The 16,019-nt window shown below is 40.9% G+C and overlaps 2 protein-coding genes across 2 annotated transcripts; one reads left to right on the top strand and one right to left on the bottom strand.

Annotated features, from left to right (window-relative positions):
• Positions 1–3,442: 3,442 nt before the first annotated feature.
• On the top strand, positions 3,443–11,263 carry myo1ha (myosin IHa; the record flags this gene model as incomplete). The annotated part of the gene is made up of 31 exons (XM_080498889.1): positions 3,443–3,595; positions 3,898–4,013; positions 4,140–4,338; positions 4,426–4,506; positions 5,096–5,275; positions 5,386–5,484; positions 5,581–5,694; positions 5,795–5,866; positions 5,976–6,095; positions 6,181–6,248; positions 6,360–6,465; positions 6,543–6,623; positions 6,831–6,922; positions 7,267–7,361; positions 7,490–7,536; positions 7,924–8,004; positions 8,176–8,281; positions 8,366–8,483; positions 8,607–8,720; positions 8,800–8,876; positions 8,957–9,025; positions 9,121–9,205; positions 9,293–9,455; positions 9,543–9,626; positions 9,713–9,806; positions 9,985–10,040; positions 10,126–10,261; positions 10,339–10,409; positions 10,872–10,969; positions 11,048–11,147; positions 11,237–11,263. 31 exons carry the CDS (start codon positions 3,443–3,445, stop codon positions 11,261–11,263), a joined length of 3,102 nt encoding a protein of 1,033 aa, XP_080355015.1.
• A 441-nt stretch (positions 11,264–11,704) lies between these two features.
• On the bottom strand, positions 11,705–15,438 carry kctd10 (potassium channel tetramerization domain containing 10). The gene is made up of 7 exons (XM_080499376.1): positions 15,359–15,438; positions 14,046–14,259; positions 13,790–13,959; positions 13,482–13,568; positions 13,322–13,374; positions 13,040–13,235; positions 11,705–12,928 (listed from the first exon to the last, which is right to left on the bottom strand). The coding sequence occupies exons 1-7, from the start codon at positions 15,359–15,361 to the stop codon at positions 12,710–12,712; spliced, it is 942 nt and encodes a 313-aa protein (XP_080355502.1). The 5' UTR covers positions 15,362–15,438; the 3' UTR covers positions 11,705–12,709.
• Positions 15,439–16,019: the final 581 nt, after the last annotated feature.

Below are 16,019 nucleotides of genomic sequence, written 5' to 3'. Positions count from 1 at the left end.
TCTGTATTGTTATGTTACACTCAGCAGAGCAGTAGATACCCAGGTAAAGCTCTGAATAAGATCTCTCCGTCTCTCCACCTCCCAGGACATGAATGATTAAGCACTTGGCCCACAGGGCCCTGAGTCAAGGTGAAGATGTTGTGGAGAAACGTATATGTGTACACTGGCCTTCACACAGCATCGCCGGCATTGCTCCACTACAGCCGAATGTATGAGTGAGCTACAGGACACAACAGAGATGACAGGAAATACATTTTTGTACTTGAGTTTCACCAAGTTTACCATTGCCAACTGATTGTCAAGAAACTTGTACTTCACTGAGGGTCTCCATGCAAGCAGACACGGGAGGAAAGACTGCTGTTGTCTAACTTCTCTGGGAGGAAGATCGGATCTTGACGCCTGCGCAACAATACAGCTTCAGAAATGCAGGTTGGATGTTCTTGTTCGTGCCATTAAAAATGTTGTGTGATCCTTACATTGATGGATTCTTGCAGTCCTGATACGAACCGGCGCTACAGAAGACTTGGCAGCTCAGAGACAGAGAATGTTTTTTTATTGTGTATCATTCAAACCGTAGCTTTAATTATGAAACGCTTGCATTGTTAGTGCTCTGCATTGAAATTGCTCATTACCACCTCAGAGAAGTTGTTTCACTTCTATCACATAAAGAGTTAAATGATAAAATGGATACCACTGTCATCAGGTAAATCTACTGCCATTGGCCAGTTAGATTAGCTTAACAAAAATTGTAAAAAAAAAGTGAAAATGAGATCTATTGTATCTGTTTGGCAACAAATATCATTCAAAGTAACTAAAAACTAGTCTTTATCAGACCTGCTTATTCTGTACAATGCATCAACGCATTTGTTATTTTTGAGAGATATGATGGATCGTTTATAGATACGGAGCAATGGCTTACTGCCGTCTTCACTACTTCACTATTTTAATGCGGTTACACTATTCTGTAAAAATGTAAAAAAAAAACATGTGAATGTGTGATTTATTTATTTTTTTAAACGTGGGGGATTATATCTGTGCTATTAAAGAGAACAAGATTACAGTTTTGTACTCTAAAATATGGTCCTGGGGGATTGAAACTATATATATGCAACCAGAAGTAAGAAGAAGCAACAGATGAGGCCAAAATGACACCTTACTGATTTCATATCAACTAATCTGTTGGAATGGGGGACATATATTTTCCTGTTTGTTTGTAAATTGTGTTTTAGCCAATGATCCGTCTCCCTTCTTCATCTAATTCTACAGCGACTTCTCACAAGATGAGGTTGCTCAGTTTCAGACAACACCGACACTCTAGACCAAGATGCGGGACCATCTCTTAATTAAAATACAATTGGATGTGCTCTGTGGTAGCAAGGCAATTCACCTGATCTGACACTGGCTTTGAGGATTCATTACATAATCATTCTCTCCGACACGCATCAGATTGGGCTTTCTATTGTTTAATTAAAAGGAGAATTGTAGTCGAGCTTATTTGGTTTGTTAAATTTTAAAAATGCATGCACGAGAAGACCTTTTCTGAAAAGGCAGGTGCTTGGCTCAGCTCAAGCTCCCTTGTCCTTCTGGACTAAGAACGCCCATTCAGTGTTGAGCCTTTCAGAGTCATTAGAAACACTTCTGCTTGCTGCTGACAGCTTTCTTAAAAAGAAATACCTGCAGGACACCAAAGGAAGCCTAAAAGGAAAACAGCAAACCTTTCAATTTAAACCTGAAACATTAGCCTTATTATCACCACTGAATTCATTAATCCGTCTCTTGACAGGAGCTTATCTGTTCATGTTTTTACTTGTAATACTGTATGGCAGTTCCCTAAGTCACGCTGTCCCAGCACATTGTCTGCTTGTGCTGCCTCGAGAGAAGTTTGTTCCCATGAAGGAAGGGGGTGTCACAGATACCCCGCGGCAGCACCACGACCATCGCATCGCCAGATTGATTCTGACGACCAAAAAAGGGGTTTCTTCAATGATATTGTTCACCTGTCTCATTGGCTTAAAGTGGGTTTGTGGGTGGAGGCAGACTATGGGAAGGAGGTCGGATGAGGGTTATTGGTGGGGACACGGGGTGAGGGACATTGTTGGAGTGAGGGGTGAGAGCTTTGGGGGTGCGGGACTGACAGGTGGAAAAAAACACTCATCTGACTAGCCTCCTCTATCCTGCCATGGGGCCCCATATGAGCAAAGTAATGAAGTCCAAATTACAGCACAGGATTGCTAAGAACAAGCCTCTATTGTTTGCCCCTGGGGCACACTAAAGCACACTAAATGAGTGTCACAGCAAGCAGCGGGGCACAGACCGTTACTGCACTATTTAGTCTGCCCCGTTGTCTCAAGACGGCCTCGTTTCAGAGGTTCTCAGATCAGACAAATACTGCTCCCCTCTTGCCCCCTCTTTCGCCTTCACCCTTCCTCTGTACAGCGAACCCCTCCCCAACTCCTCACCCCAAAATAGGCCAAATCTCCTCCATTGTGTTTCGACTGCCTAGTGTGAAATTCACTCTGACGTTAAATGTTTTCTAATGAATAATTACTGAATGGATATGCAGGGGGAATATGTGTAATGGATTGTAGACTGCATTTTAAAGACGTCTTTTTTGTCTCTGCTCCGTGGTATTTACAGGACAAAAACACTTGGCCTTTCTCAGAAGAAATGAGGGCCATAGGCGGAGTATAGTCACCGGGAAGGAGGGGGGAAGGAGGGCTTTGTGTCAATTAGATCCAATGGATTATCTTTTTTAATGTTTTTACAGAGAGAGTTTAGAATCAAAGGACTTCTGCTTCCAAAGAGGAGGGAAGAAAACACAAAACCAACAAAAGCTGTGAAAACCTTTGGTCTAAGTGTTGGTGCTGCGAATGCAAAACAGATTGGTGGAATTTTTCCCACTATGCGTTATGCCGCTGTTTTGGGCTCCCCAAGTCCATTTGTACACTGTGTTGTGTTTAGTTGGTGCGTTAGCTCATGTGAACTATGGGCTGCCAGCCAAGGTCCCTGTGTTGCTGTGTACCAATCATTATCTTCTGTCTGCTCTTCGGCACAATCACAGACCTGTGCTTGAAAGGCCCATCAGACCTTTCGGCCTCTTGTTTCAATAGTATGAACAGACATCATATTTGTGCTTTTTCTGGTGCTTTTTTTCAACACTGCTCTCCCCCATGGAGCCATTTATTCACACATTCATTAATTCAGCTGCACTTGTCAAAATACATCATGGAACATTTTTGAATGTCATTTTTATGTGCTTTGTCTGTTGCAGTGATCAATGGTCTCTTTGAAAGGCCAGAATTCTAGCAAACTCAAAGCTGTTGTTAATGTGAATTACATGAAGTACATACATTTTACAATCTGGAAAATTAGCAATTATTTTCTGTCTTAACATGAGGAAAATAATTCTGTTATTCCTGATCCCCTAACGCATTTTCTCCACATGCCACTTGTTGCACAGGGTCTTCTGGACATGGAGGGTGCTCTGACTGCCAGAGACCGGGTAGGAATCCAGGACTTTGTCTTGTTGGATGAAACCACAGAAGCAGCATTTCTCAGCAACCTAAAGAAACGCTTCAGCGAGGATCTTATCTATGTGAGTGTGGGAAGTTGTGATTTAAACCAAAGGATGGGACTGTTGATCCTGGAGGGCCAAATTCCTGCATGCTTTCAATGTCTGTTCTCACCAACATATCTGTATCAAATGAACGTGATACCAAGTCGCTCTGCAGTGAGCCGGATAATGAGCCACTCGGTATAATCAGGTGTGTTAAGGAAGAGGCTTGGCTAAAGCATGCAGAACTGTGGCCCTCCCAGAATGTCTTCTTCTACTACAAACAACTAAATTCATCACAAGTTCATTATGTAATAAATATGGTAACTTTCAACTCCTTATAGACTTACATTGGTACATTGATAGTGTCGGTGAATCCTTATAAAGAGCTTGACATCTACAACAAGAAGCAGATGGAGATCTACATGGGTGTGAATTTCTTTGAGCTTCCTCCTCACATGTGAGTGTAATTCTTATATGCCAACCTAATGTTTCTCATAAGTCTGTGCCTATTCATCAAAATACTGTCATTCTAGTTCAAAAAGATTCAACTGTGAAACATTGTGATTGTCCTGTACCTGCACAGCTTTGCTTTGTCAGATAATGCTTATCACACGATGCTGACGGAGTTCAACAACCACTTCATCCTCATCTCTGGAGAGAGCGGAGCAGGGAAAACTGAAGCCTCCAAGAAGATTCTGCAGTATTATGCTGTCAGCTGTCCAAGCACCACCCTGCTGAATACAGTCAGAGACAAAATGCTCATGTCCAACCCTGTATTAGAGGTCTGACATTTTGTTTAACATTATGCCGATGGGGCTGGCATTGTAAACATTATTCACGTTGAAAGACATTGCCGTCTTTTCCTACAGGCTTTTGGGAATGCCAAAACACTAAAAAATGACAACTCAAGCCGGTTTGGGAAGTATATGGACATCCAGTTTGACAGCCAGGTAAGTATCACGAGGAAGAGGCACTGAAGTGGTTCTGAGAGAAAGTAGAGCTTAAAAAGTTACTCAAACAACCAAGTCAAACAGTTAAACAAACCACAGACCAACTGTCAACCAATTTACTGAACCACCCAAAATTTTTTGCCGACCAACAGAAAGACAAGCCAACCAACCAACCAAATTAATTAATTAACAGATCACCCAATTACCAAACCAACGAACCAATGATCAAATAAACAAATGAACTAAGAAATGAATGAACCAATGAATTGCCAATCAACTGAACTAAGCTGTTGAGACCTTTTACTTTTGTGTGGTAATTTTGGGGGAGTTTGCTATATAATATACATACAAGACATGCGGTAAACTTGACAAGGTACATATAAATTATATATTATAAATTATTGTATATATACTATAATAACATATACATTTTTAAAAAAAAACTAAGAGAAGTTGTATATTTACAGAAACAGCAGGAACAAAAAGGAGATACTTTATCCTTAAAGGGTTAAATCCCACCACTGGACCATAGGCTGTGTTTTTTCTGCAAGTTGTAGAGCTGCTGTCTTTAGGATCATGATGCCCGTAGGGGGATGCAGTCGGAGGCCACATCTTGAACTACCTGCTGGAGAAGTCGAGGGTAGTGCATCAAAATCACGGGGAGAGAAACTTCCACATCTTTTATCAGCTAGTGGACGGAGGATCAGATGACTTACTGCAACAGCTGGGCCTGGAGAGAAACTGCCAGAAATACAACTATCTAACGCAAGTATGTACAATTTAGCCATTTAAAAAAAAATAAAATAAGATGTTTCAAAAAAAAAAAAAAAACTATCAAAAATAGTGACCTTGAAAAATGAATCACTGTTTCTCTAAAAGGGGGAGTGTGCCATTGTGTCTTCTATTAATGACAAAAATGACTGGAAAACTGTTAAAAATGCACTACAAGTCATCGACATTGAGGAGATCAACATTAATGTGAGTTTTACTTTATCCCCTGTGAAGACCTGATATTTGCTCATCATTCAAGCTTGTGTGACTTGCACAACTATCAAAATAATATTTTTTCTGCAGTACTTGTTTGGGGTTGTTGCCAGTGTGCTCCACTTGGGGAACATTCAGTTTGACTCTGACAGCAAAGGCCAGGCTCTCCTGAACAACAATGATGAACTGAGCTGGGTATCAAATGTAAGAAATGGAAACAAACATCTCAATAAGTATTTTGAAGAGAAATACAATTAATCAACAACAACAAAAATATTTGATCTCATGCTATTTTCCTTTACAGCTCCTAGGCGTAGATGCACACACTCTCCAAGAGGGACTCACTTTCAGGAAGATTGAAGCCAAAACAGATCAGGTTCACACATATTTTAACGTTTTCCTTTTATTATTTAAAAAAAAACTTTTGTGTTAAGTTTTTGGTTCTGTGTATGAGATCAGTCTATGATATTGTTAAACCGGAAAAGGTCCTCAGCCCATTCTCAACTGATCACGCCATCTATGCACGAGACGCACTGGCCAAAGCCATCTATGGTAAGACCTTCACCTGGCTGGTCAAGAGGATCAATGAGTCCATGGAGAACAAGGTGAAGACTAGATGAATGTGGAATAAAAAACAAATTACACACAGTGATGATATGTTTTTACTACCATTCTTCTTTATTCTACAAGGATCCTTCTCGTAAGACGGTCATAGGGCTTTTGGACATATATGGATTTGAGGTTTTCTATGTGAACAGGTGTGTAGTATTGTTTGTATGTCCTATATTTTGGTTCCTATTGTGTTAGTGCTGGTAGGAGATGGTTTCTTTTGTTGTAATTACTTTTCTTTGCCTTCAACATTTTGTCAGTTTTGAACAATTCTGTATAAACTACTGTAACGAGAAGCTGCAGCAGCTTTTCATCCAGTTGACCCTCAAAGCTGAACAGGACGAGTACGAAGCAGAGGACATCGAGGTAACCGCCAGCAAATACATAGAGGAGTTGTGAGCTGTTTGTTCAATATACTTTAATCAATTTTATGTTTTCCACAGTGGGAACCAGTTCAATTCTTTAACAACAAGATCATCTGTGACCTGGTTGAGGAGAAACACAGAGGAATCATTGCAATTCTGGTGTGTGTGTGTGTGTGTGTGTGTGTGTGTGTGTGTGTGTGTGTGTGTGTGTGTGTGTGTGTGTGTGCGCGCGTGCGTGTGTGTGTGTGTGTGCGCGTGCGTGTGTGTGTGTGTGTGTGTGTGGTCAGACATTTACATACATGAACCACATTACTGAATTTTTAGATGAATTGTGCTTTTATGATCGTTTATGATTTATTCATGCAGGATGAAGAGTGCCTTCGGCCAGGTGATGCCACAGATCTGACGTTCCTCGAGAGGTTAGAGGAAAAAATGGGGAATCACCCCCACTTTGTCACGTGAGTTTAGAAATAACACACACATGCAAAATATTTCACTTGTTGCAAGCTGTCAAGACTTGAATGAGAAAAGCTGATTATTTCACAGTTTAACATGTATTTCCTTTTCCTCATGGTTTGGAAGTGAATGTTTTGTTATTTCAATGAAAGCCATTATTTAAACAAATGACATCGTGCAATTCAGAACACTCCCTCAACGGTGATTCATATTTTATCGTTGTTCTGTTGGCTGGTGTCTTGTGAACGAACCGACAGGGAGCTGATGGAGATTGAGGATTAGGATTCTCTTCTGTTAATCTTTTCACTCTTCATCCGTCTGTCTCTCTCCACCTCTTTGACTGCAGGCACAAACTGGCTGACAAAATGACACGTAAGACTCTCGAGAGAGGAGATTTCCGTCTCTTGCATTATGCTGGGGAGGTCACCTACTGCGTTGTGGGTAAAAAAACAAAACAAAACAACAAAAGCAAAACACAGGCACAGGCCCAGCTACTCAAATATTTAAACCTTTTTTTTTTTTTTTTTTAACTGATTCCTATCCTGTTTTCTCTTTCTGTGATACTGTAGGTTTTCTGGACAAAAATAATGATCTGTTATACAGAAACATAAAAGATGTAAGTCTTTCTCTTCTTGTCATGCTAAATTCTCACCAAATAACAAAAAAGGGGGGTGGCTGATTTAGTAAATATGGGTTTAGGTGTGTGTGGACGTGCATTTATTACTGTTGGGGGACTTACATCTGTTAACACATTCACATTGTAGGGACTTTTCATCTTAGGCAGGATGAAAATCAAGTATCCCCTAGTAAAATCTCTTTTTTTTAATTATTGTGAAAACATGTTTAAGGATTGGGTTGGACCTAAAGTTAGGGGTGAGGGTTCAACTTGCACAAGTAGTACTCAAAGGCTGAGTTTGGAGTAAGTTTGATGGAAATGACTGTAACACTATAATGCATGAAGGTACCAGTGTGCATGAGTGTCTCTGTGTTTTCTCTGTTATAGCTGATGTGTCAGTCAAAAAATGCCATAGTCAGGACATGCTTCTCCAACGTTGATCCAGACAGCAGGAGGAGGCCGGAGACAGTATGTTCACCCTCTTGCACAGCTTCAACTGGATTCTATAAATGCCATATCATAGTGCAACAAAATAAGTATTATCAAAGTGTCAGTAGCAGTCTGACTGTGTTTTCATGAGGCCATATGTATCTGACAGTTGAGCTGTTGGAGATCACAGCCGTTTTGTTGTGTCTGTAGGTGGCTACCCAGTTTAAGAGCAGCCTGCTGAAGCTGACAGAGATCCTCATGGCTAAAGAGGCCTGGTACATACGTTGTCTAAAATCGAATGAGTCCAAGATGCCAGGTACATTGATCAACAGAAGGTTCATGTCAGAGAGATGAAGATGCTTTCATTTGACTAGAGCGTCCGTGTCTCTTTTGATATCAGGCCAGTTTGATGAAGCACTGATCAGGCACCAGGTGAAATACCTGGGCCTGATGGAACACCTCCGCGTCAGACGAGCTGGTTTTGCTTACAGACGCAAATATGAGGTCTTCCTCAAGAGGTATGCATGTTCACAGAACTTAGATTTTTCCACAGGAATTTCTTAAAAAAAAAATTCAAGCTCTTGTTGATCATTGCACCATGCATTTTTCTTGCATGGTTTGTTGTTTGGCTCACCTTGCAGGTATAAACCCTTGTGCCCAGCTACATGGCCTCACTGGATGGGAATGCCTGCTGACGGGGTGGAGGTGCTGGTTCAACATCTGGGTTACATGCCAGATGAGTACAAAATGGGACGGTGCGTACAGCTCTATCACTAATCTAAGCCAAACCATTCGGGTCACAGACGACATGAATAATAAATCTACGTTTTATAGGACTAAAATATTCATCCGTCATCCCAGGACGCTTTATGCCACAGAAGATGCTTACGAAAAATGTAAACATGAGCTGGGTGAGTTAAAAATCGAACCCCTCCTGTGGGTTTTCACCAGCTGCAGCTCACTCATTCAGTAATGTCCTGTGGATTTTCAGCAACTCGTCTTCAAGCCAAATACAAAGGATACAGGGCAAAGGGAGAATTCAAAAAACAAAAAGAAGCCGGTAAAAGGCGCAACACATTATGACTACAGTGTCCAACACTGGGGAAATCACATAACTTCATATATGTTTTTTTGGGGTTTTTTTTTAATCCTCAGCCACAAAAATTGAAACCTGTTGGAGAGGAGTGCAGGCCAGGAAGGAGCGAGAGAAGAGGGCGTGGGCGGTGAAAGTCATCAAAAAGTGAGAAACAAGTTAAAAGTCGTACTCTCATCGTCACACCTGTCATTCTCAATCTTTTCTGATATACTATTTTGAAATCTAATTTAGATTCATCAAAGGCTATATGACCAGAGGGCAGGCGAAGACCACAGATAACTCAGAATATCTGGCCTTCGTGAGGCAAAGCTACTTGAACAGACTGAAAGGAAATCTGCCAAAGACGGTTTTAGACAAAAACACATGGTTGACTCCTCCACCGGTGCTGACAGAGGTACAGTCATTATTCAACATGAATTAAAAAAAAATAAAAACTCTACATGTGTTCTGCTTTTTTAAACAAGCTCTGTGATTTTTTTAGACATCAGAGATACTACGCAAGCTTCACTACCGTCTCATGGTACGAAAGTATGTGAGAACAATCACACCTCAGAGGAAAGCGCAGGTAAAACAGGCCACAGGCATTATTTCTGACTGTTGTTTCAGGAAGGATCAGAAATGTCTTTTGAAATACTTTTTCCTTCATTTTAGTTTCAGCTGAAGCTCATCACTAGTTCCATCTTCAAGGGCAAAAAGGAGAGCTACCCAGCGAGCGTCGCTCAGCCCTTTGTGGACACCAGAATCAGTGAGCACTCGATATACAACCACACAATGCCAATTCCTTTTTAATATCTAAACATAAATAACAAGGGATGAGGGTTTTGTCCTTTTCCAAAGAAAGAGGAAATCTTTTTAACCATGTTATATCATTTGTCCACCCCCTGTTTTGATACAGGCATCTCACCTGTTTTTTCTTCTTCTAGGTGAACAGGACATAAACATGAGGATCCTCCAGATGATTCGCAATGAGCACATTAAGGTACAAAAAGAAATAACAAGAATATCATGAAGTAATTTGGCCTGACGTTAAATGCAGCTGACTGCAGCTCCCCGTGTTTCTGCAGTACAGTGTCCCAGTGATCAAATATGACAGGAATGGCTTCAAACCACGGCCACGGCAGGTCATCCTCACCCAGACTGCAGCCTATGTGGTCGAAGAAGCAAAGGTCAAACAGAGAGTGCTATATACTTCTCTCAAAGGTGACCGAATTGCAATAACGTTGTTTTTAAATGGCCATCAGGAAGGAGAGATTGATGGTGTGTGTTATTTATTGCAGGGATTTCGGTCAGTAACTTCACTGATGGCATCATCGTTTTTCACATAACCTGTGAAGACCCTAAACAAAAGGTATGTGGCTGTATAATGTGAAGCATATATCTGGCTTGTTAGATGCATTAGCTCAGATAAAGCTTATAAGGAATGATATAATTTAATATGGATAAGACATTATTCTATATATAGATTATTATAGTTCATATATGTGAACTGTCCACACGCATTGTAAAACCAATAAGTTAACTTTTTAAAAGTATGACATTACATATAAGGGGAATTAACTTTTTACACTTCTGTAGCATCTCTATGAGGCCGGAGAACAAACTGATAGTTACCAGGATGTGTACTGTCCATTGTGTCTAATGCGATAAAACAAATTCTTATTTAAAAGCATTTCCTTGGTTGTATCAAACTGTAAAGAAGGTGAAATTTGCTCCAAATTGTTCATTCACTTGACAATCTGCATGAATGTCGGCTATATGCTCTCAAGATAAAGTCCTTTTGTTTGACTGCGTTCTATTTTGGTTGTTTCAGGGGGATCTGGTGATGCAGTGTGACCACTTGTTTGAGTTTTTGACCAAACTCAGTGTCATTGCAAACAAACAAAACGTCTTACAAGTAGTTCAAGGAAGGTGAGTTTGAGTCTTGAATCTTACAGATGCGGGTTGAAAAATGTTGAGTTGACGCAATCTGATTGCAACAATTTCCAGCATCAAGATTGAAATCCAGGCGGGGAAAGAGAGCGCAGTGGACTTCAGCACGGGGCCGGAGCCCAGGGCGTACAAGGCCAAGAACGGACACCTCACGGTGGTGAGTCGAGCCTTCTCAGAAGTACACCGGTTTAAAATTCATCACCAAACAAAGAGATGCAACGTGAATCGAACCATTTGTCACGGCAGGTTGCCACCCGGGCCAGGACACGGTAAAGTGTGCAGCAGAGGCGGAGACACACAAGAAGCCCCTGCATATTTCATCAGGAGAGGAGACCCCCTCGCAGAGGATCAACATTTCTACAGGAAACACAACTGACCTAAATTGTTTTGGAGGAGACATGGTGTCTTTACGCTGACAGATACAAATCACTGGTTGAAAGTTTTCTTCCACTTCACTATGTTCGGTTACACAAAATATTGGCCAGAGTTCGACATCAGTCATTTGTTGCTTTTGCAAGGATTTGTTTCTGCTGTTTCGGGAAATTTAATTGAAAGTAAAGACCGGCGTTCGACTTCGAATATTTTTTAATTACTTTTAAAATGCTTCAAATGATCATGACCCTGGTCCTTGAATTGAGCCATATGTTTGATCATTTTGTAGTTTATATGGTGATGACGAGTATATACAAATAAAAATCTATACCAAATGACCGTTTATAGAAATTTATTCATGATAAAGTATGTATAAATATAAAACATACATTTGTGTTCACTTCTGTACAACAGACTTACAATTACTGTGATTGTTAGACATATTTCATCCCAAACCTGTAGTGTGCAAACATTGTGTACATTGTGTGATGAATGCAGTGATGAAGGACAGCTCTAATTTCTCTCCCTGTTAAAAGCTTGTAGACAGGGGTTCCTTCCTGCCAGGGTGATCTCAGGTTCCAGTCATTCACTCCAACCTCAGCATCCATCATTCAAACAGGCCGGTACATTTAACACCTCAGGTCACAGCTCAAGTTCCCCACACTGAAAATGATTTGTTTAGTGGGAGTGAAGCAAAAATGCATGAATGTTAAAACTAAATATAGCAGAAGCACTACAATCAAATGCTGCTTCTACAAATGATACTTTTAACAGTGTTAAAAAAAAGAAGAAGGAATTCTGCAAGTTTAATTGCCGTTATGTGCAGGCTGCAGACGAGCCCAAGTTCTTTTAAGAGTAAAACAGTGTCCCCACGTGGCCACATGGTGTACGACACCAGGTTCATCCACCGAGCTTCACAGTGAACCCGTCAGAACCGTGGTACAGGAAAGCTAAATTATTTACACTCATTTTTAGCTGCTAACATCATATAACACTTTATTCTGGACAAAATGCAGTTTGAATCTCGAATAACAGACTTATCTTGACAGTATCCTAATAGGTCCTCAGAAAAACACTTGAAATTGTGGTCACCTGCAGTGGCTAAACACAAACATCTTCGACTATGAGCACGGCTGCAGGAATTTGTGAGAGAAGACATCATGGCTAACATATAAGACCAACACACTACAGTCCAACCACAGAATAGAGAGAGACTCATCTCACGGTGGTCTCCAAGGAGAAAGCTCTAAAATAAGAAGGGAGGTGAAACAGGCGCTGGGTGGTGTAAGGCACAAGTGTGGTGCAAAGACTGTCCAGGATCAGGTGCGCAGGCAGACAGGTCAAAGATCACTGGTGGTGGTGTGTGCGGTCGTCGGGTCGTTTGATGTGAATCCTGCGCACTCGCTCAATTCGTTCTCGCTCCTCGTCCTCGTCCAGGTGATTAGACCGTCCTGCAGCGCCGCCTGTGGCCTCCAGCAGGGCGTTGTCTGGGCCCCTGCCGTCGTGCGACTCATACAGGAGGATGTTGAGGGTTTCTTCATAGATCCGAGCCTCGGGGAACTCAACCTTAGAGAGACGAGCGCGGCGTCATTCTCGCTGTTGACTCACTTTTGACATCAAACTGCAGAACTTAATAAAAGTTCATTTAGTTTGTCCACTAAACTCATTCATACTTACCTTGGTCTGCTTCTTTTCTGTTGCATAGACAATGGAAGTGCAACACACTTCGGCAATCTTGCGCCCCTGGCCATAAAATGACCAGCAGCAGATCTCGTCCCCAATCACATCTTTGATGAAGAGCACTCGCCCGTTGAACCGCAGGGACAGCTTGTCAAATAGCTCAATATTTTTCAGCATGTTGTCGTCTGAATTGCTGGAGGGGAAAAAGATTAGAAATGGACAATTATTAGGACAACTGGGCTGAACTCACTTTATATTGACTCTTTTTCAACACCTCACCTGGTATACGAATATTTGTTGTTGCTTCTATTGTACAGCAGTTTGACCGTCGGCTGTAAGACAACAAAGTTTGTCTTTTGCAATAAGAATCAAAATAACAGATTTATTTTGAAAAAAGTCCTGAGAAACACTGACCCTCAAATAAAGAAATTGCTTTTACCTTATTTGAGGTGGCAATGAGCCTCTGTTCTTCCTTAGACGACGTCATCAGAGGCACTTTACAAAGAGGTTCGTAGGTTTCTTTGTTCTGGAAGAAAGTTTTATTGAATAACAAAACCCACACTTACAAATCTGCTGCTTCCTGTAAAATGGCCATAATATACTGGTATAAATAATAGAGAAATATCATTAAATTCCAGTTATAGCTGCAAATAAAATGTGAGAAATAATTTTTCAGCCTGATATAGAATGATTTTCACAGAGCCTATACCAATGTGTGCGTGTGTATAAAATGCTATGGTATTGTACCTGCAGAGCAGCAGTACATTCATCAGCGAGACCCTGGACGAGGTAATACTTGGCCTCAGCGAGAAGCTCTTCAGTTTCCCGCCGGCTGTCTGGGAGCGGCACTGCGCCATCTCTCAGGTAGTTAAGAATTGTCCCGAAATGTTTCCCACAGCGATCAATCAGAATCCAACCTACCGACATGTAGCAGCGAAACATTAGTGGCGAAACACACGAACGCGAGAGCACGTAATCTGGAAATGATTCACCAGTCGCTCACCTTCGCTGTCTGTGAGGACCTCCATCCTGCCACTGAACATGGCCTTAAGCATTGTGTCCTGTTTGGTCAGAGTCTGCATTGTAGTATAGTACAATGCTCCACCCACATTTAACTTCACATATTTGGAGCTGGGGCTGGAGCCTTTAAAGGATGTAGTCCGGGTAGTAGCTGCCGGCACTGCCGAGCTCACCACACTCTCTCCTGACATCTCTTCCTGCAAAAGAACAAGACAAAGCACAATGTGGCACTTTGATCTTATAGAAGCAGCACTACTTGTCGAAGTCGGGAACAGCTGGATATTAAGAATTAATTCTGTGAAACTTCAGGATTCCGTCATAGTAAGGATGGCATTGTCCAGTGTAAAAGGGTATGAGTTATTGCAAACTTAGCTATAAGCAATACACTTTTATATCAGTTCCCTCATGGTGTTCAGAGAAGAGCTGGAAAATGTGATGACAAATTAATGTCACAACAATAAAAACATAGATAGCTTCAATGTAATAACACTGTATTACCATGTGAATGTTCAGGACTACGTTGCAATGTAATGATGTCATTATTTCCAGGTAACAGCCTGCTCTGGCTGGTGACTTTCTCTCAATGGAGTTCGTTTAACTAAACAGTTATTTGCTAAAGTAAAATAATTAGCACATATTTCTGCACAACATTGATGAAATATTTGACTGTGACCATAATATGGACCGCTGTACAATTTTAGAATAGTATGTCCACAAGTGAATAAAGAATATTTTGTTTTTTAAGAATTAACTTTTTTTTTTTTTTTTAAAGCAAATATGTAAAAGTTCCATTAGAACACTTTAATAGGAGGTCAAAAATACAGTGACCCAAGAACTGCTCTGGCATTTGACATCGCAGGAAAATCAAAACTTTTAATATTTAAAATGTCACAAAAACTAAGGTTTGTTGTTTTCTTGACAAATCAATTGGTCCAATTTACACAACCTGAAGAGTAACGACAACATAAAGTGTTAAATACCAACTCGTCATAGACAAAGAGATATATTGGTACATCAGCCATCAGATAGTAGGTTTTGACATATCACAACTCATATTATGTTCCCAGTAAGGGTAAAATGTGAAACTGTAATCTGTCATCTTGGATCCAAAACATAATAACTTGATGTCAGCTAACACGGCTAATAAGAGAGCAAACGAGTTAGAATCAACCGAAGTTGTCGACGTTGATACACCACCGGGCCAAATGTGAAATATCACGACACTGGCTATTCAAACATTCCTCTCTAAGTGTCTTGAAAATCTAATTTTCCCTGAAAACAGACGAATATATTTACCATAGACCCCCACAGCAGACTTCGAAAATTTAGCTCGCTAACCTCAGTCAGCTAACACCCACTTCCTTCCGGTGCGCTGCTGCGCACTTACAGAATGACGTCACCGGTATTCCCTTAAAGGGAAAGTAACATCATCTTTGCCTTCTCCCTCGAAAGTTGGGCTGAGAATGTTTTCGTATGTATGTATGTATGTATGTATGTATGTATGTATGTATGTATGTATGTATGTATGTATGTATGTAAGTATGCATTTGTTTGGAGGAATGTATTTATCCAACTTTTTACAAACTTCGACTTACCCGAATTGCATGACATTTTTTGAGGAGATGATTTTGCACCATTCATGGACCAATCGATTAGATTTTGGGACATTAACGGCTAAAAATTTCCCATACGAGCAGATGACAGAGGCACCTCATGGAGGAGCTCAAAGGAGATCAGTATCTGTTGCTATGGAGATGCTCCCTGCTCAGTGTTTCACCTACCTGACCTACCTAGTCAGCTAATGGCAATCAGGCTATCGATGCCAACTCGGTTCTGCAACACAAATGTGGTGTTGGCGAAGGTATGCACTCTCAGGAGTGCCCATTCTAGTTTAAAAGTTAAAATCAAACCAATTTTTTTGAAATTAGATTTCACTGTAGAAAACGTTTTTTGTATG

Source organism: Blennius ocellaris, assembly GCF_963422515.1.
Source record: "Blennius ocellaris genome assembly, chromosome: 7".
NCBI lineage: Eukaryota > Metazoa > Chordata > Actinopteri > Blenniiformes > Blenniidae > Blennius > Blennius ocellaris.
The sequence above is the reverse complement of the archived record's forward strand: the minus strand, read 5'-3'. Positions and strand labels throughout refer to the sequence as shown.